The sequence below is a fragment of the Lagopus muta genome, assembly GCF_023343835.1.
Source record: "Lagopus muta isolate bLagMut1 chromosome 35 unlocalized genomic scaffold, bLagMut1 primary SUPER_35_unloc_2, whole genome shotgun sequence".
NCBI lineage: Eukaryota > Metazoa > Chordata > Aves > Galliformes > Phasianidae > Lagopus > Lagopus muta.
In genome coordinates this window covers 70,723-94,720 of record NW_026040159.1, presented here as the reverse complement: position 1 = coordinate 94,720, position 23,998 = coordinate 70,723, and the positions used below count along the sequence as shown (strand labels likewise).

The window sequence follows — 23,998 nt, the reverse complement described above, 5'->3', positions numbered from 1 at the left end:
CCCCTCCCCCCCCAAAAAGCCCCCCCCAAACCCCCATTTCCCTCCCAAACCCCCCTATTGCCCCCTACCCCCCCCAAAACCCCCCTAACTCCCCTTCATTCCCCCCCCAAGTCCCCCATATTGCCCCCTCCCCCCCACTGCTCCCCCAACCCCCCCTCATTGCCCCCCCAAACCCCCCATTCCCATCCCAAATCCCCCCCAAAAGCCCCCCCCAAACCCCCATTTCCCCCCCAAACCCCCCTATTGCCCCCTTCCCCCCAAAAGCCCCCCCCAAACCCCCCACATTTCCCCCCTAAACCCCCCTTATTGCCCCCCCAACCTCCCATATTGTCCCCCCAAACCCCCCCATTGCCCCCCTAAACCCCCCATATTGCCCCCTCCCCCCCCACTACCTCCCCAAGTCCCCCTCAATGCCCCCCCCATACCCCCCCATATTGCCCCCTCCCCCCCCAAAAGCCCCCCCCAAACCCCCCACATTTCCCCCCCAAACCCCCCATATTGCCCCCTCCCCCCCCCACTGCTCCCCCAACCCCCCCTCATTGCCCCCCCAAACCCCCCATATTGCCCCCTCCCCCCCACTGCCCCCCCAACCCCCCCTCATTGCCCCCCTAAACCCCCCTCACTGCCCCCTACCCCCCCAAACCCCCCTAACCCCCCTTAATTCCCCCCCAAGTCCCCCATATTGCCCCCTCCCCCCCAAAAGCTCCCCCCAAACCCCCCACATTGCCCCCCTAAACCCCCCTATATTGTCCCCCCAACCCTCCCTCATTGCCCCCCACACCCCCATACTGCCCCCTTCCCTCTCAAAAGCCCCCCCCAAACCCAACCCATTGCCCCCCCCAAACCCCCCTTATTGCCCCCCCAACCCCCCCCAAACCCCCCCCCAACCTCCCATATTGTCCCCCCAACCCCCCCCATTGCCCCCCTAAACCCCCCATATTGCCCCCTACCCCCCCAAACCCCCCCTAACCCCCCCACATTTCCCCCCAAAACCCCCCTATTGCCCCCTCCACCCCCAAAAGCCCCCCCCAACCCCCCCATTGCCCCCCTAAACCCCCCATATTGCCCCCTACCCCACAAACCCCCCTTCATTCCCCCCCCAAGTCCCCCATATTGTCCCCCCCAACCCCCCCCATTGCCCCCCTAAACCCCCCATATTGCCCCCTACCCCCCCCAAACCCCCACTAACTCCCCTTCATTCCCCCCCAAGTCCCACATATTGCCCCCTCCCCACCCAATACCCCCCCAACCCCCCCTCATTGCCCCCCCAAACCCCCCATATTTCCCCCTCCCCCCCCAAAAGCCCCCCCCAAACCCCCCACATTTCCCCCCCAAACCCCCCATATTGCCCCCCCCAAACCCCCCTCACTGCCCCCTCCCCCCCCCAAAACCCCTTCATTGCCCCAACCCCCCTATTGCCCCCTCCCCCCCAAAAGCCCCCCCCAAACCCCCCACATTTCCCCCCCAAACCCCCAATATTGCCCCCCCCAAACCCCCCTCACTGCCCTCTCCCCCCCAAATCCCCTTCACTGCCCCCCCCAAGCCCCCCTATTTCCCCCTCCCCCCCAAAAGCCCCCCCAAACCCCCTATTGCCCCCCTAAACCCCCCATATTGCCCCCTACCCCCCCAAACCCCCCCAACCCCCCCACATTTCCCCCCCAAACCCCCCTATTGCCCCCCTCCCCCCCAAAAGCCCCCCTAACCCCCCCTCATTCCCCTCCCCCAAACCCCCCTATTGCCCCCTCCCCCCACACTGTCCCCCCAACCCCCCCCCAAACCCCCCCCAACCTCCCATATTGCCCTCCCAACCCCCCCATTGCCCCCCTAAACCCCCCACATTGCCCCCTCCCCCCCAAAAGCCCCCCCCTAACCTCCCACATTTCCCCCCAAACCCCCCATATTGCCCCCTCCCCCCCCCACTGCTCCCCCAACCCCCCCTCATTGCCCCCCCCAAACCCCCCATTCCCATCCCAAATCCCCCCCCAAAAGCCCCCCCCAACCCTCCCTCATTGCCCCCCCAAGTCCCCCACATTGCCCCCTCCCCCCCCAAAAGCCCCCCCCAAACCCCCCACATTTCCCCCCCAAACCGCCCATATTGCCCCCTCCCCCCCACTGCCCCCCCAACCCCCCCTCATTGCCCCCCTAAACCCCCCTCACTGCCCCCTACCCCCCCAAACCCCCCTAACCCCCCTTAATTCCCCCCCAAGTCCCCCATATTGCCCCCTCCCCCCCAAAAGCCCCCCCTAAACCCCCCACATTTCCCCCCCAAATCCCCCATATTGCCCCCCCCAAACCCCCCTCACTGCCCCCTCCCCCCCCAAACCCCTCACATTGCCCCCCAACCCCCCACATTGCCCCCTCCCCCCCAAAAGCCCCCCCCAAACCGCCCACATTTCCCCCCCCCAAACCCCCATATTGCCCCCCCCCCAAACCCCCCTATTGCCCCCTCCCCCCCCAAAAGTCCCCCACAAACCCCCCACATTTCCCTCCCCAAACCCCCCATATTGCCCCCCCCAAACCCCCCACATTCCCCCCCCCAAACCCCCCATATTGCCCCCCCAAACCCCCTCACTGCCCCCTCCGCCCCCAAACCCCTCACATTGCGGCCCCCAACCCCCCACATTGCCCCCCCAACCCCCCCCAACCTCCCATATTGTCCCCCCAAACCCCCCACATTCCCCCCCCCAAACCCCCTTCATTGCCCCCCCCAAACCCCCCTCACTGCCCCCTCCCCTCCCAAACCCCTCACATTGCCCCCCCAACCCCCCACATTGCCCCCTCCCCCCCAAAAGCCCCCCCAACCCTCCCTCATTGCCCCCCCCCAAACCCCCCATATTGCCCCCAAACCCCCCCACTGCCCCCCCAACCCTCCCTCATTGCCCCCCCAAACCCCCCTATTGCCCCCTCCCCCCCAAAAGCCCCCCCCAAACCCCCCACATTTCCCCCCCTCAAACCCCCATATTGCCCCCCCCCAAACCCCCCTCACTGCCCCCCTCCCCCCCCAAACCCCTCACATTGCGGCCCCCAACCCCCCCATATTGCCCCCTCCCCCCCAAAAGCCCCCCCTAACCCCCCCTCATTCCCCCCCCAACCCCCCCTATTGCCCCCTCCCCCCCACTTTGCCCCCCCAAACCCCCCATATTGCCCCCCCAAACCCCCCCAACCTCCCATATTATCCCCCCAGCCCCCCCCATTGCCCCCCTAAACCCCCCATATTACCCCCTCCCCCCCAAAAGCCCCCCCCAACCCCCCATATTTCCCCCCCCAAACCCCCCTATTGCCCCCTCCCCCCCAAAAGCCCCCCCAAACCCCCCACATTGCCCCCCTAAACCCCCCTTATTGCCCCCCCTAAACCCCCATATTGTCCCCCTCAACCCCCCACATTCCCCCCCCCAAACCCCCTTCATTGCCCCCCCCAAACCCCCCTCACTGCCCCCTCCCCCCCCAAACCCCCTTCATTGCCCCCCCAAGCCCCCCTATTGCCCCCTCCTGCCCACAGTACCCCCCCCCCCCCCAAATCCCCTCAGCCTCCTTCCTGACCACCCCAGGCCCCCCAAACCCATCAACACCCCTCGCATCTCCCCCCCCAAACCCCCCGACCCCCCCGGCCCCAAATCCCCTCGATTTCACCCCAAAATCCCCCTCACCGAGCGGGTCCTGCTTCCTCCTCCGCTGCAGCCGCTCCCGCAGCGAATCCAATTGCTTCTTATGGGCCTGGATGGAGCTCCAAGTATCCGACATGGCCGACCCCCCTCCCCTTTTCCCCCCCCTCAGAGCTCCTTCCCGCTTCCGCACCCGCTTCCGGTCTGAACCGGATGTCCCCGAAGCCGCTTCCGCCGTCTTGCCTACTGGCAGCGCCCTTTAGGTTCCCGCCGCTCCTTCCGCCATGTTGGTTGAGGGCGCATTCAGGCATCTTCCGGCTGAGACCGGATGTGCTTGAAGCGCCGTCCGCCATCTTGGCGGCTGGCATAAGCGCCGCTTGTTTGGCTTACGCGGCGCGCCGCCATCTTGGTTGAGGGCGGCGCCATCTTGAGGGGGGCAGCGGCGCCCCCGTGAGGGGGAGAAAGGGCACAAAATGGCGGCGGTGTGATGGGGGGGGGGGGGGGGGGGGCCGCTTTGACCCCCAAAATTAAACGACAAAAGGCGAAAAAACGGTCATTAAATTGCTTTAATTGCGGGGGGAGCCTCCGCTCTACGCTATGGGAGTTAAATTGGGGGGGGGGGGGGGGGAGGATTTTGGGGTGAAACCCTCCGAATTTGGGTGTTTTAAATCCCTTCAGTTTTCGGTGTTCCTGTGGGGGGAAAAAGGGGTGCGGAGGAAGAGGCCCCAAAATGGCCTTAAAATGGGTGAAAGGACCCCAAATTGCTTCGATTCTCCCCCAAAATCCCCCCAAACCCCATAAAAAATCCCATCTTTGATCCCCAGAAACCCCAAAACCCCATAAATTCACCCCAAAATCCCTTTGAGGCTCCCATATCCCCCCCTAAAAACCCCAAAATACCCCAAAATACCCCCAAAAAACCCCAAACCCCCCCAAAAAACCCCAAATCCCATTAAAAACCCCATAAAAATCCCATCTTTGATCCCCAGGAACCCCAAAAACCCCATAAATTCACCCCAAAATCCCTTTGAGGCTCCCATATCCCCCTCAAAACCCCCAAAAAAACCCCAAATACCCCCCAAACTCACCCCCAAAACCCCCCATAACCCATCTAAAATCCCCCATAACCCCCTAAAAACCCCAAATGCCCCCAAACCCACCCCAAAACCCCCCCCATAACCCACCTAGAAACCCCAAAACCCCCCAACCCCCCCCCAAAAACCCCAAACCCCCCCCAATCCCCCCCAAAAACCCCCCAAAACCTCACACCCCCCCAAAAACCCGAAATCCCCCCAAACCCACCCCAAAAACCCCCCAAACCCCCCCCAAATCCCCCCAAATCCCCCCATATCCCCCCCAAAAAACCCCAAACTCCCCCAAATCCCCCCCAACCCCCCCCCAAAACCCCCCAAAACCCCCCCAGAACCCTCCAACCCCCCCCAAACCCCAAATCCCCTCAAGCCCCCCCAAATCCCCCCATATCCCCCCCAAAAACCCCAAATCCCCCCAACCCCCCCCAATCCCCCCATAACCCCCCCAAAAACCCCCCAAAACCCCAACCCCCCCCAAATCCCCCCATATCCCCCCCCAAAAACCCCAAATCCCCACAACCCCCCCCCAAAAAACACCCAAATGCCCCCAACCCTCCCCCAAAACCCCAAATCCCCCAAACCCACCCCCAAAAACCCCCCAATGCCCCCCAAAAACCCCAAATCCCCTCAAATCCCCCCCAAACCCCCCAAAAAAAACCCAAATCCCCCCCAAAACCCCCCCAAAACCCCCCAACTCCCCCAAAAAACCCCAAATCCCCCCAAAACCCACCCCAAAAACCCCCCAAAATCCCCCCAGATCCCCCCAACCCCCCCCAAAACCCCCCATATCCCCCCCCATAAACCCCAAATCCCCCCAAAACCCCAAATCCCCCCCAAACCCACCCCAAAACTCCCCAAATCCCCCCATATCCCCCCCCATAAACCCCAAATCCCCCCAACTCCCCCCCAATCCCCCCATAACCCCACTAAAAACCCCCAACCCCCCCCAAAACCCCAAATCCCCCCAACTCCCCCCCAACCCCCCCCCAAAACCCCCCATATCCCCCCCAAAACCCCAAACCCCCCCAAATCCCCCCCAGAACCCCCCAACCCCCCCCCAAACCCCAAATCCCCCCCCAAACCCCCCCCAAAACCCCCCCACACCCACCCAAATCCCCCCCAAAATCCCAAATCCCCCCCAACCCCCCCCTAAATCCCCCCAAATCCCCCCCAAACCCCCCCTAAATGCCCCCAAATCCCCCCATATCCCCCCCATAAACCCCAAATCCCCCCAACTCCCCCCCCAATCCCCCCATAACCCCCCCAAAAAAAACAAATCCCCCCCAAACCCCCCCCAACCCCCCCCCCAAACCCCCCCAACCCCCCCCATAACCCACCTAAAAACCCCAAATCCCCCCCAAACCCCCCCAAATCCCCCCTTATCCCCCCCAAAAAAGCACCCAAATCCCCCCTAAAAACCCCAAACACCCCCCAAAACCCCCCCAGAAACCCCCCAAAGCCCCCCAAAACCCCCCCAAAAACCCCCAACCCCCCCAAAACCCCCCAAAACCCCCCCAGAACCCCTCAAATCCCCCATACCCCCCCCCAAAAACCCCAAATCCCCCCAATCCCCCCCCAAAAAAACACCCAAATGCCCCCATAACCCCCCCAAAACCCCCAACCCCCCCCCAAAACCCCAAATCCCACCCAAACCCACCCCAAAACTCCCCAAATCCCCCCATATCCCCCCCCATAAACCCCAAATCCCCCCAACTCCCCCCCCTAAATCCCCCCAAAACCCCCCCAGAACCCCCCCAAATCCCCCCATATCCCCCCCCAAAAACCCCAAATCCCCCAACTTCCCCCCAATCCCCCCATAACCCCCCAAAAAAAAACCCAAATCCCCCCAAAACCCCCCCAAATCCCCCCATAACCCCCCCAAAAAACCCAAACCCCCCCAACTCCCCCCCAAATCCCCCCCAAAACCCCAAATCCCCCCAAAACCCCAAATCCCCCCCAAACCCCCCCAAATCCCCCCATATCCCCCTCCAAAAACCCCAAATCCCCCCAACTCCCCCCCAACCCCCCCCCAAACCCCAAATCCCCCCAAACCCCAAATCCCCCCCAAACCCCCCCATAACCCCCTCAAAAGCCCCAAATCCCCCCCCAAAACCCACCCCAAATCCCCCCCACCCCCCCCAAATCCCCCCAAAACCCCCCAAACCCCCCCAAATCCCCCCATATCCCCCCCAAACCCACCCCAAATCCCCCCCAAAGCCCCCCAAAAACCCCAAATCCCCCCCATAACCCCCCCCAAAGCCCCGAAATCCCCCCATATCCCCCCCATAAACCCCAAATCCCCCCCAACCCCCCCCCCAAAAACCCCAAATCCCCCCCCAAACCCCCCCAAATCCCCCCCCAAACCCCCCATAACCCCCCCAAAAAACCCAAATCCCCCCCAACTCCCCCCCAAACCCCCCCAAAAACCCCAAATCCCCCCCAATTTTGGGGGGTCCTCACCTCTCTACTTCTCCCCCCTTCCCCTGTTTTTTGGGGGGGGGGTCGGTGTCGTCTGCTCCCCTCCTTGCATCCCTTGGAGGACTGAAAAAGGGGGGGGGGGGGGTGGTCAGCACCCCCCAAATTTGGGGGCAGGAGACCCCAAATCTGCCCCCATCCCCCCCAAAAACCCCGTAAATGCATCAAAATCACCCCAAAATCGGACCCCCCACCCCCCAAAATCCACCAAAACCACCCCAAAAAACGACCCCCATCCCCCCAAAAACCTCTTAAATTCCCCCAAAATCATCCAAAATCGACCCCCCCACACCCCAAAAACCCCTTAAATCCACCAAAACCACCCCAAAAATGACCCCCACCCCCAAAAATCTCCCAAAATCACCACAAAAACGACCCCCACCCCCCAAAATACCCCCCAAAACCCCTTAAATCTCCCAAAACCACCCCAAAATCGACCCCCACCCCCCAAAATCCACCAAAACCACCCCAAAAATGACCCCCATCCCCCCCCAAAACCCCTTAAATGCATCAAAATCACCCAAAATTCGACCCCCCACCCCCCAAAATCTGCCCAAACCACCCCAAAAACGACCCCCACCCCCCAAATACCCCCCAAAGCCCCTTAAATCCACCAAAACCACCCAAAATCGACCCCCACCCCCCAAAATCCACCAAAACCACCCAAAAACGACCCCCCCAACTCCCCAATATCTCTCAAAATCACCCCAAAAACGACCCCCACCCCCCAAAAACCCCTTAAATGCATCAAAATCACCCCAAAAACGACCCCAGCCCCCTAAAAAACCCCTTAAATCCACCAAAATCACCCCATAAACGACCCCCATCCCCCCCAAAAACCCCTTAAATGCATCAAAACCACCCCAAAATCGACCCCCACCCCCAAAATACCCCCTAAAACCCCTTAAATCTCCCAAAACCACCCCAAAATCGACCCCAGCCCCCCTAAAAACCCCTTAAATCCACCAAAACCCACCCCAAAATCGACCCCCACCCCCGCAATATCTCCCAAAACCACCCCAAAATCGACCCCCCACCCCCCAAAATCCACCAAAACCACCCCAAAAACGACCCCCCACCCCCAATAAAACCCCTTAAATGCATCAAAACCACCCCAAAATCGACCCCAGCCCCCCCCAAACCTCTTAAATACACCAAAACCACCCCAAAAATGACCCCCACCCCCAAAAATCTCCAAAACCACCCCAAAAACGACCCCCCCACTCCCCAATATCTCTCAAAATCACCCCAAAACGACCCCCACCCCCCTAAAACCCCTTAAATGCATCAAAATCACCCCAAAAACGACCCCAGCCCCCCAAAAATCCTAAAATCTACCAAAATCATCCAAAATCGACCCCCATCCCCCCCCAAAAACCCCTTAAATCCACCAAAATCACCCCAAAAACGACCCCCATCCCCCCCAAAACCCTTAAATGCATCAAAATCACCCCAAAATCGACCCCCCACCCCCCAAAAACCCCTTAAATGCATCAAAATCACCCCAAAAACGACCCCCCATCCCCCAAAATCCACCAAAACCACCCCAAAAACGACCCCCATCCCCCCCAAAAACCCCTTAAATGCATCAAAAACCACCCAAAAATCGACCCCCACCCCCCAAAATCTGCCCAAACCACCCCAAAATCGACCCTGACCCCCCCAAAAAAACCCCAAAACCCCTTAAATGCATCAATGTCACCCCAAAATCGACCCCCCCACCCCCCAAAATCCACCAAAACCACCCCAAAATCGACCCCCCACCCTCAAAAAAACCCCAAAAACCCCTTAAATGCATCAAAACCACCCCAAAAACGACCCCCACCCCCAATAAAACCCCTTAAATCCACCAAAATCACCCCAAAATCGACCCCCCCCACCAACCAAAACCCCCTTAAATGCATCAAAATCACCCCAAAAACGACTCCCAACCCCCCCAAAATCCACCAAAACCACCCCAAAAACGACCCCCATCCCCCCCCAAAAACCTAAAATGCATCAAAATGACCCCAAAATCGACCCCCCACCCCCCAAAAACCCCTTAAATGCATCAAAACCACCCCAAAATCGACCCCCTACCCCCCAAAATCCCCTTAAATCTCCCAAAATCACCCCAAAATCGACCCCCCACCCCCAATATCCACCAAAACCACCCCAAAAACGACCCCCACCCCCCCCCAAACCCCTTAAATGCATCAAAATCACCCCAAAAACGACCCCCCACCCCCCAACATCCCCCAAAACCACCCCAAAAACGACCCCAATCCCCCCCCAAAAACCCCTTAAATGCATCAAAACCACCCCAAAAACGACCCCAGCCCCCCTAAAATCCCTTAAATCCACCAAAACCACCCCAAAATCGACCCCCACCCCCCAATATCTCCCAAAACCACCCCAAAAATGACCCCATCCCCCCCCAAAAACCCCTTAAATGCATCAAAACCACCCCAAAATCGACCCCAGCCCCCCAAAAACCTCTTAAATCCCCCAAAATCATGCAAAATCGACCCCCCCACCCCCCAAAAACCCCTTAAATCCACCAAAACCACCCCAAAAACGACCCCCCACCCCCCCAAAAAAACCCAAAACCCCTTAAATCTCCCAAAACCACCCCAAAATCGTCCCCCACCCCCCCAAAATCCACCAAAACCAACCCAAAAATGACCCCATCCCCCCCCCAAAACCCCTTAAATGCACCAAAATCACCCCAAAAACGACCCCCACCCCCAAAATACCCCCCAAAATCCCTTAAATCCCCCAAAATCTCCCCAAAAATGACCCCCCACCCCCCAAAATCCACCAAAATCACCCCAAAAATGACCCCATCCCCCCCCAAACCCCTTAAATGCATCAAAATCACCCAAAAATCGACCCCCACCCCCCAAAATCTGCCCAAACCACCTCAAAATCGACCCTGAGCCCCCCCCAAAAAACCCCAAAACCCCTTAAATGCATCAAAACCACCCCAAAATCGACCCCCTACCCCCCAAAATCCCCTTAAATCTCCCAAGATCATCCCCAAAATCGACCCCCACCCCCCAAAATCCACCAAAACCACCCCAAAATCGACCCCCACCCCCAAAATACCCCCCAAAACCTCTTAAATGCATCAAAATCACCCCAAAATCGACCCCTACCCCCCCAAAATCCACCAAAACCAACCCAAAAACGACCCCCACCCCCCCCAAAAACCCCTTAAATGCATCAAAACCACCCCAAAAACGACCCCCACCCCCCAAAAATCTCCCAAAATGACCCCAAAAACGACCCATCCCCCCCAAAAACCCCTTAAATGCATCAAAACCACCCCAAAATCGACCCCCCCATCCCCCAAAATCCACCAAAACCACCCCAAAAAACGACCCCCATCCCCCCCCAAAAACCCCTTAAATGCATCAAAATCACCCCCAAAATGACCCCCACCCCCAATAAAACCCCTTAAATCCACCAAAACCACCCCAAAAACGACCCCCCAGCCCCCAAAACCCCCCCCAAAATCCCTTAAATCTCTCAAAACCACCCCAAAATCGACCCCCACCCCCCCAAAATCGACCCCCATCCCCCCCCAAAACCCTTTAAATCCACCAAAACCACCCCAAAATCGACCCCCCACCCCCCCCAAAATCCACCAAAACCACCCCAAAAACGACCCCCCCCCCCCCCCCTTCCATACCTCCCCTCTCGTCCCCTCCTCTCCGCCTTCCTCCCCTCTTCCTCCTCTTCCTCCTTCGGGGGTCCCCCCCCCATCACTCGGGGCTCCGCCTCTTCCTCTCCATCCTCCTCCTCTTCCTCCTGGTTCCGTTGTTCCCCCTCCTCTTGGGGCAGCAGCAACAGCCCCCCCCTCCCCAAATAACCCCGTTGTTGTTGTTGCGACCCCAAACCATCCCCAAAACTACAGGCATTCGGGTCGACCCCTCGGTGACCCCCAAAATGAGCTCTCAGGTGACCCCGACTTGTGAACCCCCTCCCACAAACCCGACACCGGAAGGGGGACGTGACCCCCAAAATGAGACCTGGACCCCCGTTGGCAGCTCAACACCCGACGGCACACAGGGCATTGGATTCGGGTTCCTCCGCCTGTCGTTGTCGTGGTTGGGGGGGATTTTGTCACCACCTGGGGCTCTTGGGAGCTTTCTGAAATGGAAGGGACCCACAGATTTGGGGGGGTGCCCAACAGAGCCCAACCGGTGGTCCTGGGTTTGGGGGGTTGGGATGGAAGGGGGTTTTCGTCACCCGGCCTCGGTTGGAGGTCGGATGTCTTCAGCAGGAGGAGGGTGGTGGTGGGGAGGGGTTGGATGGGGGCAGGCAGCAGTTGGGGGGTGCTGGAAGTGGGTTGGGTGTCGTTGGCCATCAGTTGGGTGTTGGTGGCCATCAGTTGGGTGTTGCTGGAAGTTGGTTGGGTGTTGGTGGCCATCAGTTGGGTGTTGTTGGCCTTCAGTTGGGTGTTGGAGATCAGTTGGGTGTTGTTAGAAGTCGGTTGGGTGTCATTGGCCAGCAGTTGGGTGTTGGAGATCAGTTGGGTGTTGTTAGAAGTTGGTTGGGTGTTGGTGGCCATCAGTTGGGTGTTGGTTGCCATCAGTTGGGTGTTGGAGATCAGTTGGGTGGTGTTGTAACTTGGTTGGGTGTTGTTGGCCATCAGTTGGGTGTCGTTGGCCTTCAGTTGGGTGTCGTTGGCCTTCAGTTGGGTGTTGGAGATCAGTTGGGTGTTGGTGGAACTTGGTTGGGTGCTGTTGGCCATCAGTTGGGTGTTGTTGGCCTTCAGTTGGGTGTTGGAGATCAGTTGGGTGTTGTTAGAAGTCAGTTGGGTGTTGGTGGCCATCAGTTGGGTGCTGGAGATCGGTTGGGTGCTGTTAGAACCTGGTTGGGTGTTGTTGGCCTTCAGTTGGGTGTTGGAGATCAGTTGGGTGTTGTTAGAAGTTGGTTGGATGTTGTTGGAACTTGGTTGGGCATTGTTGGCCATCAGTTGGGTGTTGTTGGCCTTCAGTTGGGTATTGAAGATCAGTTGGGTGTTGTTAGAATTGGGTTGGGTGTCGGTGGCCATCAGTTGGGTGTTGGTGGCCACCAGTTGGGTGTTGGAGATCAGTTGGGTGTTGCTGGAAGTTGGTTGGGTGTCATTGGCCTTCAGTTGGGTGTTGTTGGCCATCAGTTGGGTGCTGTTGGCCATCAGCTGGGTGTTGGTGGCCTTCAGTTGGGTGTTGGAGATCAGTTGGGTGTTGCTGGAACTTGGTTGGGTGTCGTTGGCCATCAGTTGGGTGTTGGCCTTCGGTTGGGTGTTGTTAGAAGTCAGTTGGGTGTTGGTGGCCACCAGTTGGGTGTTGTTGGCCATCAGCTGGGTGTTGGTGGCCATCAGTTGGGTGTTGGAGATCGGTTGGGAGTTGCTGGAAATTGGTTGGGTGTTGTTGGCCATCAGTTGGGTGTTGGAGATCAGTTGGGTGTTGTTAGAAGTTGGTTGGGTGCTGTTGGCCATCAGCTGGGTGTTGGTGGCCATCAGTTGGGTGTTGGAGATCAGTTGGGTGTTGCTAGAAGTTGGTTGGGTGTTGTTGGCCATCAGTTGGGTGTTGGAGATCAGTTGGGTGTTGTTGGAACTTGGTTGGGTGTTGTTGGCCATCAGTTGGGTGTTGTTGGCCATCAGTTGGGTGTTGGAGATCAGTTGGGTGTTGTTGGAACTTGGTTGGGTGTTGTTGGCCATCAGTTGGGTGTTGGTGGCCATCAGTTGGGAGTTGGAGATCAGTTGGGTGTTGTTGGCCATCAGTTGGGTGTTGGAGATCAGTTTGGTGTTGTTAGAAGTTGGTTGGGTGTTGGTGGCCATCAGTTGGGTGTTGGTGGCCTTCAGTTGGGTGTTGGAGATCAGTTGGGTGTTGTTAGAAGTTGGTTGGGTGTCACTGGCCTTCAATTGGGTGTTGGAGATCAGCTGGGTGTTGTTGGAACTTGGTTGGGTGTTGGTGGCCATCAGTTGGGTGTTGGAGATCGGTTGGGTGGTGTTAGAACCTGGTTGGGTGTTGGTGGCCATCAGCTGGGTGTTGGAGATCAGTTGGGTGTTGTTAGAAGTCAGTTGGGTGTCGTTGGCCTTCAGTTGGGTGTTGGAGATCAGCTGGGTGTTGGTGGAACTTGGTTGGGTGCTGTTGGCCATCAGCTGGGTGTTGGTGGCCTTCAGTTGGGTGTTGGAGATCGGTTGGGTGTTGCTGGAAGTTGGTTGGGTGCTGGAAATCAGTTGGGTGTTCTTAGAAGTTGGTTGGGTGTCATTGGCCATCAGCTGGGTGTTGTTGGCCATCAGTTGGGTGTTGTTGGCCATCAGTTGGGAGTTGGACATCAGTTGGGAGGTGTTGTAACTTGGTTGGGTGTCGTTGGCCTTCAGTTGGGTGTTGGAGATCAGTTGAGTGTTGTTAGAAGTCAGTTGGGTGTCGTTGGCCATCAGTTGGGTGTTGGAGATCAGTTGGGTGTTGCTGGAAGTTGGTTGGGTGTTGTTGGCCATCAGTTGGGTGTTGGAGATCAGTTGGGTGTTGTTAGAAGTTGGTTCGGTGTCGTTGGCCTTCAGTTGGGTGTTGGAGATCAGTTGGGTGTTGCTGGAACTTGGTTGGGTGTTGGTGGCCATCAGTTGGGTGTTGTTGGCCATCAGTTGGGTGTTGGAGATCAGTTGGGTGTTGTTAGAAGTTGGTTCGGTGTCGTTGGCCATCAGCTGGGTGTTGGCGGCCTTCAGTTGGGTGTTGGAGATCAGTTGGATGTTGTGGGCCTTCAGTTGGGTGTTGGTGGCCATCAGCTGGGTGTTGGAGATCAGTTGGGTGTTGCTGGAACTTGGTTGGGTGTTGGTGGCCATCAGCTGGGTGTTGTTGGCCATCAGTTGGGTGTTGGAGATCAGTTGGGTGTTGTTAGAAGTTGGTTGGGTGCTGTTGGCCATCAGTTGGGTGTTGGTGGCCATCAGCTGGGTGCTGGAGATCAGTTGGGTGTTGTTAGAAGTTGGTTGGGTGTTGTTGGCCATCAGTTGGGTGTTGGAGATCAGTTGGGTGTTGTTAGAAGTTGGTTGGGTGTTGGTGGCCATCAGTTGGGTGTTGGAGATCAGTTGGGTGTTGTTAGAAGTTGGTTGGGTGTTGGTGGCCATCAGTTGGGTGTTGGAGATCAGTTGGGTGTTGTTAGAAGTTGGTTGGGTGCTGTTGGCCATCAGCTGGGTGTTGTTGGCCATCAGTTGGGTGTTGGAGATCAGTTGGGTGTTGTTAGAAGTTGGTTGGGTGTTGTTGGAACTTGGTTGGGTGTTGGTGGCCATCAGCTGGGTGTTGGTGGCCATCAGCTGGGTGTTGGAGATCGGTTGGGTGCTGTCAGAAGGTGGTTGGGTGTTGTTGGAACTTGGTTGGGTGTTGGTGGCCATCAGCTGGGTGTTGGAGATCAGTTGGGTGTTGTTAGAAGTCAGTTGGGTGTTGTCGGCCATCAGTTGGGTGTTGGTTGCCATCAGTTGGGTACTGGAGATCAGTTGGGTGGTGTTAGAACCTGGTTGGGTGTTGTTGGCCATCAGTTGGGTGTTGGTGGCCATCAGCTGGGTGTTGGTTGCCATCAGTTGGGTACTGGAGATCAGTTGGGTGTAGTTAGAAGTTGGTTGGGTGTTGTTGGCCTTCAGTTGGGTGTCATTGGCCATCAGTTGGGTGTTGGAGATCAGTTGGGTGTTGGAGATCAGTTGGGTGTTGCTGGAACTTGGTTGGGTGTTGTTGGCCATCAGCTGGGTGTTGCTGGAGTCCAACTGAGTGTCGACAAGCGGTTGCACACTGTTGGATGCAATCTGGGTGTTGCTGGAGGCCAGTTGGGTGTCGACAAGTGGCTGCACGCTGTTGGAGCCAACTGGGTGTTGCTGGAGGCCAACTGGGTGTTGCTGGAGGCCAACTGGGTGTTGCTGGAGGCCAGATGAGAGTCGACAAGCGGTTGCACGCTGTTGGATGCGACTGGTTGTTGTTGGAGGCCAACTGGGTGTTCTTGGATGCCATCTGGGTGTTGCTGGAGGCCAGTTGGGTGATGACAAGTGGCTGCACACTGTTGGAAGCCAACTGGTTGTTGCTGGAGGCCAACTGGGTGTTAAGAAGCGGTTGCACGCTGTTGGAGGCCAAGCTGGTTGTTGCTGGAGGCCAACTGGTTGTTCTTGAGGCCAACTGGGTGTTGCTGGTGGCCAACTGGGTGTTGACAAGTGGCTGCACGCTGTTGGAGGCCAACTGATTGTTGTTGGAGGCCAACTGGGTGTTGCTGGAGGCCACTTGAGTGATGACAAGTGGCTGCACGCTGTTGGAGGCCAACTGGGTGTTGCTGGAGGCCAACTGGGTGTTGCTGGAGGCCAACTGGTTGCTGTTGGAGGCCAACTGGGTGTTGCTGGAGGCCAGTTGGGTGTTGACAAGCGGCTGCACGCTGTTGGATGCAAACTGGTTGTTGTTGGAGGCCAACTGGGTGTTGCTGGAGGTCAACTGGGTGTTGCTGGAGGCCAACTGGGTGTTGCTGGAGGCCATTTGAGTGTTGACAAGTGGCTGCACGCTGTTGGAGGCCAACTGGTTGTTGCTGGAGGCCAACTGGGTGTTGCTGGAGGCCAGTTGAGTGATGACAAGTGGCTGCACGCTGTCGGATGCCAACTGGGTGTTGCTGGAGGCCAACTGGGTGCTGTTGGAGGCCAACTGGGTGTTGCTGGAGGCCAACTGGGTGTTGCTGGAGGCCATCTGGTTGTTGCTGGAGGCCAGTTGGGTCTCGACAAGTGGCTGCATGCTGTCAGAGGCCAACTGATTGTTGTTGGAGGCCAACTGGGTGTTGCTGGAGGCCACTTGAGTGATGACAAGTGGCTGCACACTGTTGGAGGCCAACTGGTTGTTGCTGGAGGCCAACTGGTTGTTGCTGGAGGCCAGTTGGGTGTTGACAAGCGGTTGCACGCTGTTGGAGGCCAACTGTGTGTTGCTGGAGGCCAACTGGGTGTTGCTGGAGGCCAACTGGGTGCTGTTGGAGGCCAACTGGGTGTTGCTGGAGGCCAACTGGGTGTTGACAAGTGGCTGCACGCTGTTGGAGGCCAACTGGGTGTTGTTGGAGGCCAACTGGGTGTTGCTGGAGGCCAACTGGTTGTTGCTGGAGGCCAACTGAGTGTTCTTGGAGGCCAACTGGGTGCTGTTGGAGGCCAACTGGGTGTTGCTGGAGGCCAACTGGGTGTTGCTGGAGGCCAACTGGGTGTTGCTGGAGGCCAACTGGGTGTTGTTGGAGGCCAACTGGGTGCTGTTGGAGGCCAACTGGTTGTTGCTGGAGGCCAGCTGAGTGTTGACAAGTGGCTGCACACTGTTGGAGGCCAACTGGGTGTTGTTGGAGGCCAGTTGAATGTTGACAAGTGGCTGCACGCTGTCGGAGGCCAACTGGGTGCCGTTGGAGGCCAACTGGGTGCTGTTGGAGGCCAACTGGGTGTTGCTGGAGGCCAACTGGGTGCTGTTGGAGGCCAACTGGGTGTTGCTGGAGGCCAACTGGGTGTTGACAAGTGGCTGCACGCTGTTGGAGGCCAACTGGGTGTTGCTGGAGGCCAACTGGGGTGCTGTTGGAGGCCAACTGGGTGTTGCTGGAGGCCAACTGGGTGTTGCTGGAGGACAACTGGGTGCTGTTGGAGGCCAACTGGGTGTTGCTGGAGGCCGAGTGGGTGTTGTTGGAGGCCAACTGGTTGTTGCTGGAGGCCAACTGGGTGCTGTTGGAGGCCAACTGGGTGCTGTTGGAGGCCAGTTGAGTGATGACAAGCGGTTGCATGCTGTTGGAGGCCAACTGGGTGTTCTTGGAGGCCATCTGGGTGTTGCTGGACGCCAGCTGAGTATTGACAAGTGGCTGCAAGCTGTCAGATGCCAACTGGTTGTAGCTGGAGGCCAACTGGGTGTTGCTGTAGGCCAACTGGTTGTAGCTGGAGGCCAACTGGGTGCTGTTGGAGGCCAACTGGTTGTTGCTGGAGGCCAATTGAGTGATGACAAGTGGCTGCACGCTGTTGGAGGCCAACTGGTTGCTGTTGGTGGCCAACTGGGTGTTGCTGGAGGCCAACTGGGTGCTGTTGGAGGCCAACTGGGTGTTGCTGGAGGCCAACTGGGTGTTGCTGGAGGCCAACTGGGTGCTGTTGGAGGCCAACTGGGTGCTGTTGGAGGCCAACTGGTTGTCGACAAGTGGCCGCACGCTGTTGGAGGCCAACTGGGTGTTGCTGGAGGCCAACTGGGTGTTGCTGGAGGCCAGTTGAGCGTTGACAAGTGGCTGCACACTGTTGGAGGCCAACTGGGTGTTGCTGGAGGCCAACTGGGTGTTGCTGGAGGCCAACTGGGTGTTGTTGGAGGCCAACTGGGTATTGCTGGAGGCCAACTGGGTGTTGACAAGTGGCTGCACGCTGTCGGAGGCCAACTGGTTGTTGTTGGAGGCCAACTGGTTGTTGTTGGAGGCCAACTGGGTGTTGCTGGAGGCCAACTGGGTGTTGTTGGAGGCCAACTGGTTGTTGCTGGAGGCCAACTGGGTGTTGCTGGAGGCCAACTGGGTGTTGCTGGAGGCCAGTTGAGTGTTGACAAGTGGCCTGCACGCTGTTGGATGCCATCTGGTTGTAGCTGGAGGCCAACTGGGTGTTGCTGGAGGCCAACTGGGTGCTGTTGGAGGCCAACTGGGTGTTGCTGGAGGCCAACTGGTTGTTGTTGGAGGCCAACTGGGTGTTGCTGGAGGCCAACTGGGTGCTGTTGGAGGCCAACTGGGTGTTGCTGGAGGCCAACTGGGTGCTGTTGGAGGCCCAACTGGTTGTAGCTGGAGGCCAACTGGGTGTTGCTGGAGGCCAAGTGGGTGTTGCTGGAGGCCAACTGGGTGCTGTTGGAGGCCAACTGTTTGTAGCTGGAGGCCAACTGGTTGTTGCTGGAGGCCAACTGGGTGTTGCTGGAGGCCAACTGACCCCCGTTGGTGGCCTGGGGGCTCCCGGCCATGCGGTGAACCTTCTGCCTGTGCCGGTGGTAGTGAACCTTCAGGTTGCCGCGCGTGGTGAAGCGGTTGCCGCAGACGTTACAGCCGTAGGGCCGTTCGCCCGTGTGGGACCTGAGGTGGATCTGGCGGGCGCTTTCGCTCCCGAATCCCTTCCCGCAAAAGCCGCACTCGTGTCGCGTCCCCACCGCGTCCCCCGCTGCCAAATTTGGGGGGTGGGCAAATTTGGGGGGTGGGCCGAGACCACCGGCATCACCCCAACCCCCCACCGCGGTAGGGGGCCGCCAAGAAGAAAGCGGCCGCGGCGGCGGTGGCATGAGGTTGGTTTTTAGGGGGGAAAAGAGGGAAAAAAGGTTTCCCAGCGATGAAATGCGGCTTTTTGCGAGGGGGGGGGAGGTGGGGGAAGGGGGGGGAGCGGGATTTTGGGGTGCTCAGGGCCCCCAAGAGGAGGGACCTGGCGACAGATGTCTTCGGTCAGCTGCATTTGGCGGAGCTGACGTTGTTGTAACACCCGGAGCTCCTCCAGCAACAGGGGGATGTCAAGGGGGCAAGCGCCAGAATTGGGGGGGTTTTGGGGTGGTGGGGGGCGACGGCGGGATGGGGGGGTTCTGGTTCTGATGGCATGGCTGGAGGGGTCCACGGGGAGGAGGAAGAGGAAGAGGAAGAGGAGGAAGAAGAGGAAGAGGAAGAGGAAGAGGAAGAGGAAGAGGAAGAGGAAGAGGAAGAGGAAGAGGAAGAGGAAGAGGAAGAGGAAGAGGAAGAGGAAGAGGAAGAGGAGGAAGAGGAAGAGGAAGAGGAAGAGGAAGAGGAGGAAGAGGAGGAGGAGGAGGAAGAGGAAGAGGAAGAGGAAGAGGAAGAGGAGGAAGAGGAAGAGGAAGAGGAGGAAGAGGAAGAGGAAGAGGAAGAGGAAGAGGAAGAGGAAGAGGAAGAGGAAGAGGAGGAGGAAGGGTCCTTGGGAGGACGGCGGGGGGCTGGGGAGGCGCCGGGGGAACCTGGGGGGAGACAAAAAAAAAAAAGAGGGGGTGAAAATTAGGGTGAATTGTTCCCAAAATGGGGAGGGGGGTTTGGGGGGGGGGAGGGGGAGGGGGGGGGGTCGTTGTTTGGGTGATCTGGTAAAAAGGAGTGAAAACGGCCCCCCAAAATGAGTGGTTTTGGGCCCTAAAAAGGGGTCCTAAAATGAGAGATATTGGCCCAAAAATGAGGGATGTCGGCCCAAAATTGAGGGAGGTTGGCCCAAAATTGAGGGAGGTTGGCCCAAAATTGAGGGAGGTTGGCCCCAGAAATTGAGGGATGTTGACCCAAAATTGAGGGATATTGGTAAAAAATGAGGAATACTGGCCAAAACTGAGGGATGTTGGCCAAAAATGAGGATATTGGTCAAGAAATGAGGGATACTGGCCAAAAATGAGGGATGTTGGCCCAAAAATGAGAGATATTGGCCAAAAATGAGGGATATTGGACAAAAATTGAGGGATATTGGTCAAAAATGAGGGATGTTGGCCCAAAATTGAGGGATATTGACCCAAAAAATGAGGGATGTTGGCCAAAAATGAGGGATAGTGGCCAAAAATTGAGGGATACTGGCCAAAAATGAGGGATATTGGTCAAGAAATGAGGGATGTTGGTCAAAAATGAGGGATATTGGCCAAAAATGAGGGATGTTGGCCAAAAATGGGGGATATTGGCCCAAAATTGAGGGATATTGGTCAAAAATGAGGGATGTTGGCCCAAAATTGAGGGATATTGACCCAAAAAATGAGGGATGTTGGCCCAAAAAAGAGGGATGTTGGCCCAAAATTGAGGGATATTGGTCAAAAATGAGGGATATTGGCCCAAAATTGAGGGATATTGGCCCAAAATTGAGGGATATTGGCCAAAAATGAGGGATATTGGTCAAGAAATGAGGGATGTTGGTCAAAAATGAGGGATATTGGCCAAAAATGAGGGATGTTGGCCAAAAATGAGGGATGTTGGCCAAAAAATGAGGATATTGGACAAAAATGAGGGATGTTGGCCCAAAAATGAGGGATATTGGCCCAAAAATGAGGGATGTTGGCCAAAAAATGAGGGATATTGGCCACAAAAATGAGGGATGTTGGCCCAAAAATAAGGGATGTTGGCCAAAAATGAAGGATATTGACCCAAAAATGAGGGATGTTGGCCAAAAATGAGGGATATTGGTTAAAAATGAGGGATGTTGGCCCAAAAATGAAGGATATTGACCGAAAAATGAGGGATGTTGGCCCAAAAATGAGAGATGTTGGCCAAAAATGGGGGATATTGGACAAAAATTGAGGGATATTGGTCAAAAATGAGGGATCGTTGGCCCAAAATTGAGGGATATTGGACAAAAATGAGGGATATTGGCCCAAAAATGAGGGATGTTGGCCCAAAAATGAGGGATGTTGTCCCAAAATTGAGGGAGGTTGGCCAAAATGAGGGATGTTGGACAAAAAATGAGGGATGTTGGACAAAAAATGAGGATATTGGACAAAAATGAGGGATGTTGGCCAAAAATGAGGGATATTGGCCCAAAAATGAGGGATGTTGGCCAAAAAATGAGGATATTGGACAAAAATGAGAGATCTTGGCCCAAAAATGAGGGGATACTGGCCAAAAATGGGGGATATTGGACAAAAATTGAGGGATATTGGTAAAAAATGAGGGATGTTGGCCCAAAATTGAGGGATATTTGACCCAAAAAATGAGGGATGTTGGCCAAAAATGAGGGATATTGGCCAAAAATGAGGGATATTGGTCAAGAAATGAGGGATGTTGGTCAAAACTGAGGGATATTGGCCAAAATTGAGGGATGTTGGCCCAAAAATGAGGGATATTGGACAAAAAATGAGGATATTGGACAAAAATGAGGGATATTGACCCAAAAAATGAGGGATGTTGGCCAAAAAAGAGGGATATTGTCCCAAAATTGAGGGATGTTGGCCCAAAAATGAGGGATATTGACCCAAAAATGAGGGATGTTGGACAAAAAATGAGGATATTGGACAAAAATGAGGGATGTTGGCCCAAAAATGAGGGATATTGGACAAAAATGAGGGATATTGGACAAAAATGAGGGATGTTGGCCCAAAAATGAGGGATATTGGCCCAAAATTGAGGGATGTTGGCCAAAAATGAGGGATATTGGCAAAAAATGAGGGATGTTGGCCCAAAAATGAGGATATTGGACAAAAATAAGGGATGTTGGCCAAAAATGAAGGATACTGACCCAAAAAATGAGGGATATTGGCCCAAAATTGAGGGATATTGTCCCTAAAATGAGGGATTTTGGTCCATTTTGGGCCATTCTGAGGTGATTTGGGGGATAATTTTGAGGAGATTTGAGAAATTTAGGGCAATTTTGAGTCATTCTGAGGTGTTTTATGGTCAATTTGCAGGTGATTTGAAGGATTTCGGTCCATTTTGGGTCATTCTGAGGGGTTTTAGGCCCGATTCTGTATCAATTTGAGGGATTTCCATCCAAAATCTTCCATATTTCAGACATTTTATTGCATCCCAGCGCCTCTTTTGAATCAATTTCAGGTCAATCGAACACATTATTATTATTATTATTATTATTATTATTATTATTATTATTATTATTATTATTATTATTTTCCTCAGGGCATTTTAATCAATTTCAAACCGTTTTCAACCCCCCCCCTCCCCATCCCCCCCCATCCCCCCCCCCCATCCCCCCCCCATCTCCCCCCCCCAAACCCCCCCCCCCCCCAAAACCCAAATGCCTTTTAGGGGACCCTGCCTTCCACAAACCCCATTTTGGGTCCATTCCAAGCAATTTTGGGACACTTCCCCCCCTGCCCCCCCTATCCCCCCCCCCAATCCGCTTTTCCCACCTCATTTTTGGCTCATTTTCCCCATTTTTGGCTCATTTTCCCCATTTTCCCCCCATTTCCCCCCCCCCCTCAACCCCCAAACCCCACCATTTTCTCACCAAAATACCCTCAAAATCTCATGAACCCCCCCCCCCCAAAAATAAACGCACCGTATCGGAGCTGCTGCGGCCGGCGCTGCTTCAACCTCGGCATCGACGGAGCCCCGGATGGGGCCCCTCAGCGACCCGCCCCGATTCCTTCTTTTCCTTTTTTTTCTCGCCTTTCCCTTTCAAAAAACTCCTTTATTTTCCTCTTTTTTCTTTTCTTTTCTTTTCCTTTTTTTTTTTTTTTTATCCTTTCTTTTGTTTCTTTTAACCCTTTCCTTCCCTTAACCCCCCCCCCCCCCCCTTCCTTTTTCCACTCCGTAGGCCTCAATGGCAGCGCGGTTGCTAAGCAAAATGGCGCCGTTGCTAAGGGCCTCCACGCCGTTGCTAAGGGCCGCAGCCAATCACAGCGCGTTGCCAGGCAGATCCCGCCCCCTCGGCAACGCTACGGCGGCGCAGGGTGGACAAGGGACCTCAGGACGCGAACGCTCCGCATCAAAGGCGTGTAAAATTAGGGCAAGAAAGGGCAAAGTTCCGCACCGAAGACACGTAAAATTGGGGCGAAAAAGGGCGAATCTGCGATTTTGGCTACGATTCGGCGCCCTTTCCGCCCGAACGCTTTTTCCCCCGTAGGCCTGAATGAATGGCAGCGCGGTTGCTAAGCAAAATGGCGCCGTTGCTAAGGGCCTCCACGCCGTTGCTAAGGGCCGCAGCCAATCACAGCGCGTTGCCAGGCAGATCCCGCCTCCTCGGCAACGCTACGGCAGCGCAGGGCGCACAAGAGACTTCAGAACGCGAACGCTCCGCACCAAGGGCGTGTAAAATTGGGGCAAGAAAGGGCAAAGTTCCGTACCGAAGACAAGTAAAATTGGGGCGAAAAAGGGCGAATCTGCGATTTTGGCTACGATTCGGCGCCCTTTCCGCCCGAACGCTTTTCCCCCCGTAGGCCTCAATGAAGGGCAGCGCGGTTGCTAAGCAAAATGGCGCCGTTGCTAAGGGCCTCCACGCCGTTGCTAAGGGTCGCAGCCAATCACAGCGCGTTGCCAGGCAGATCCCGCCCCCTCGGCAACGCTACGGCGGCGCAGGGCGCACAAGAGACTTCAGAACGCGAACGTTCTGCACCAAAGGCGTGTAAAAGTAGGGCAAATAAGGGCAAAGTTAAAGGGCAAAGTTCCGTACCGAAGACACGTAAAATTGGGGCGAAAAAGGGCGAATCTGCGATTTTGGCTACGATTCGGCGCCCTTTCCGCCCGAACGCATTCCCCCCCGTAGGCCTCAATGAAGGGCAACGCGGTTGCTAAGCAAAATGGCGCCGTTGCTAAGGGCCTCCACGCCGTTGCTAAGGGCCGCAGCCAATCACAGCGCGTTGCCAGGCAGATCCCGCCTCCTCGGCAACGCTACGGCAGCGCAGGGCGCACAAGAGACTTCAGAACGCGAACGCTCCGCACCAAGGGCGTGTAAAATTGGGGCAAGAAAGGGCAAAGTTCCGTACCGAAGACAAGTAAAATCGGGGCGAAAAAGGGCGAATCTGCGATTTTGGCTACGATTCGGCGCCCTTTCCGCCCGAACGCTTTTTCCCCCGTAGGCCTCAATGAAGGGCAGCGCGGTTGCTAAGCAAAATGGCGCCGTTGCTAAGGGCCTCCACGCCGTTGCTAAGGGCCGCAGCCAATCACAGCGCGTTGCCAGGCAGATCCCGCCCCCTCGGCAACGCTACGGCGGCGCAGGGCGCACAAGAGACTTCAGAACGCGAACGCTCCGCATCAAGGGCGTGTAAAAGTAGGGCAAAATTAAAGGGCAAAGTTCCGCACCGAAGACACGTAAAATTGGGGCGAAAAAGGGCGAATCTGCGATTTTGGCTACGATTCGGCGCCCTTTCCGCCCGAACACTTTTCCCCCCGTAGGCCTCAATGAATGGCAGCGCGGTTGCTAAGCAAAATGGCGCCGTTGCTAAGGGCCTCCACGCCGTTGCT

General features: G+C 56.5%; 1 protein-coding gene across 1 annotated transcript; it reads right to left on the bottom strand.

Annotated features, from left to right (window-relative positions):
* Positions 1–4,193: 4,193 nt before the first annotated feature.
* Positions 4,194–23,288, bottom strand: LOC125687510 (mucin-2-like). The gene is given in 9 exon segments (XM_048932669.1): positions 4,194–4,292; positions 7,154–7,234; positions 10,842–11,162; positions 11,164–14,313; positions 14,497–15,146; positions 15,148–18,346; positions 18,472–19,080; positions 22,095–22,205; positions 23,260–23,288. Coding segments are annotated over 9 exon segments (8,166 nt in total). The 3' UTR covers positions 4,194–4,276.
* Positions 23,289–23,998: the final 710 nt, after the last annotated feature.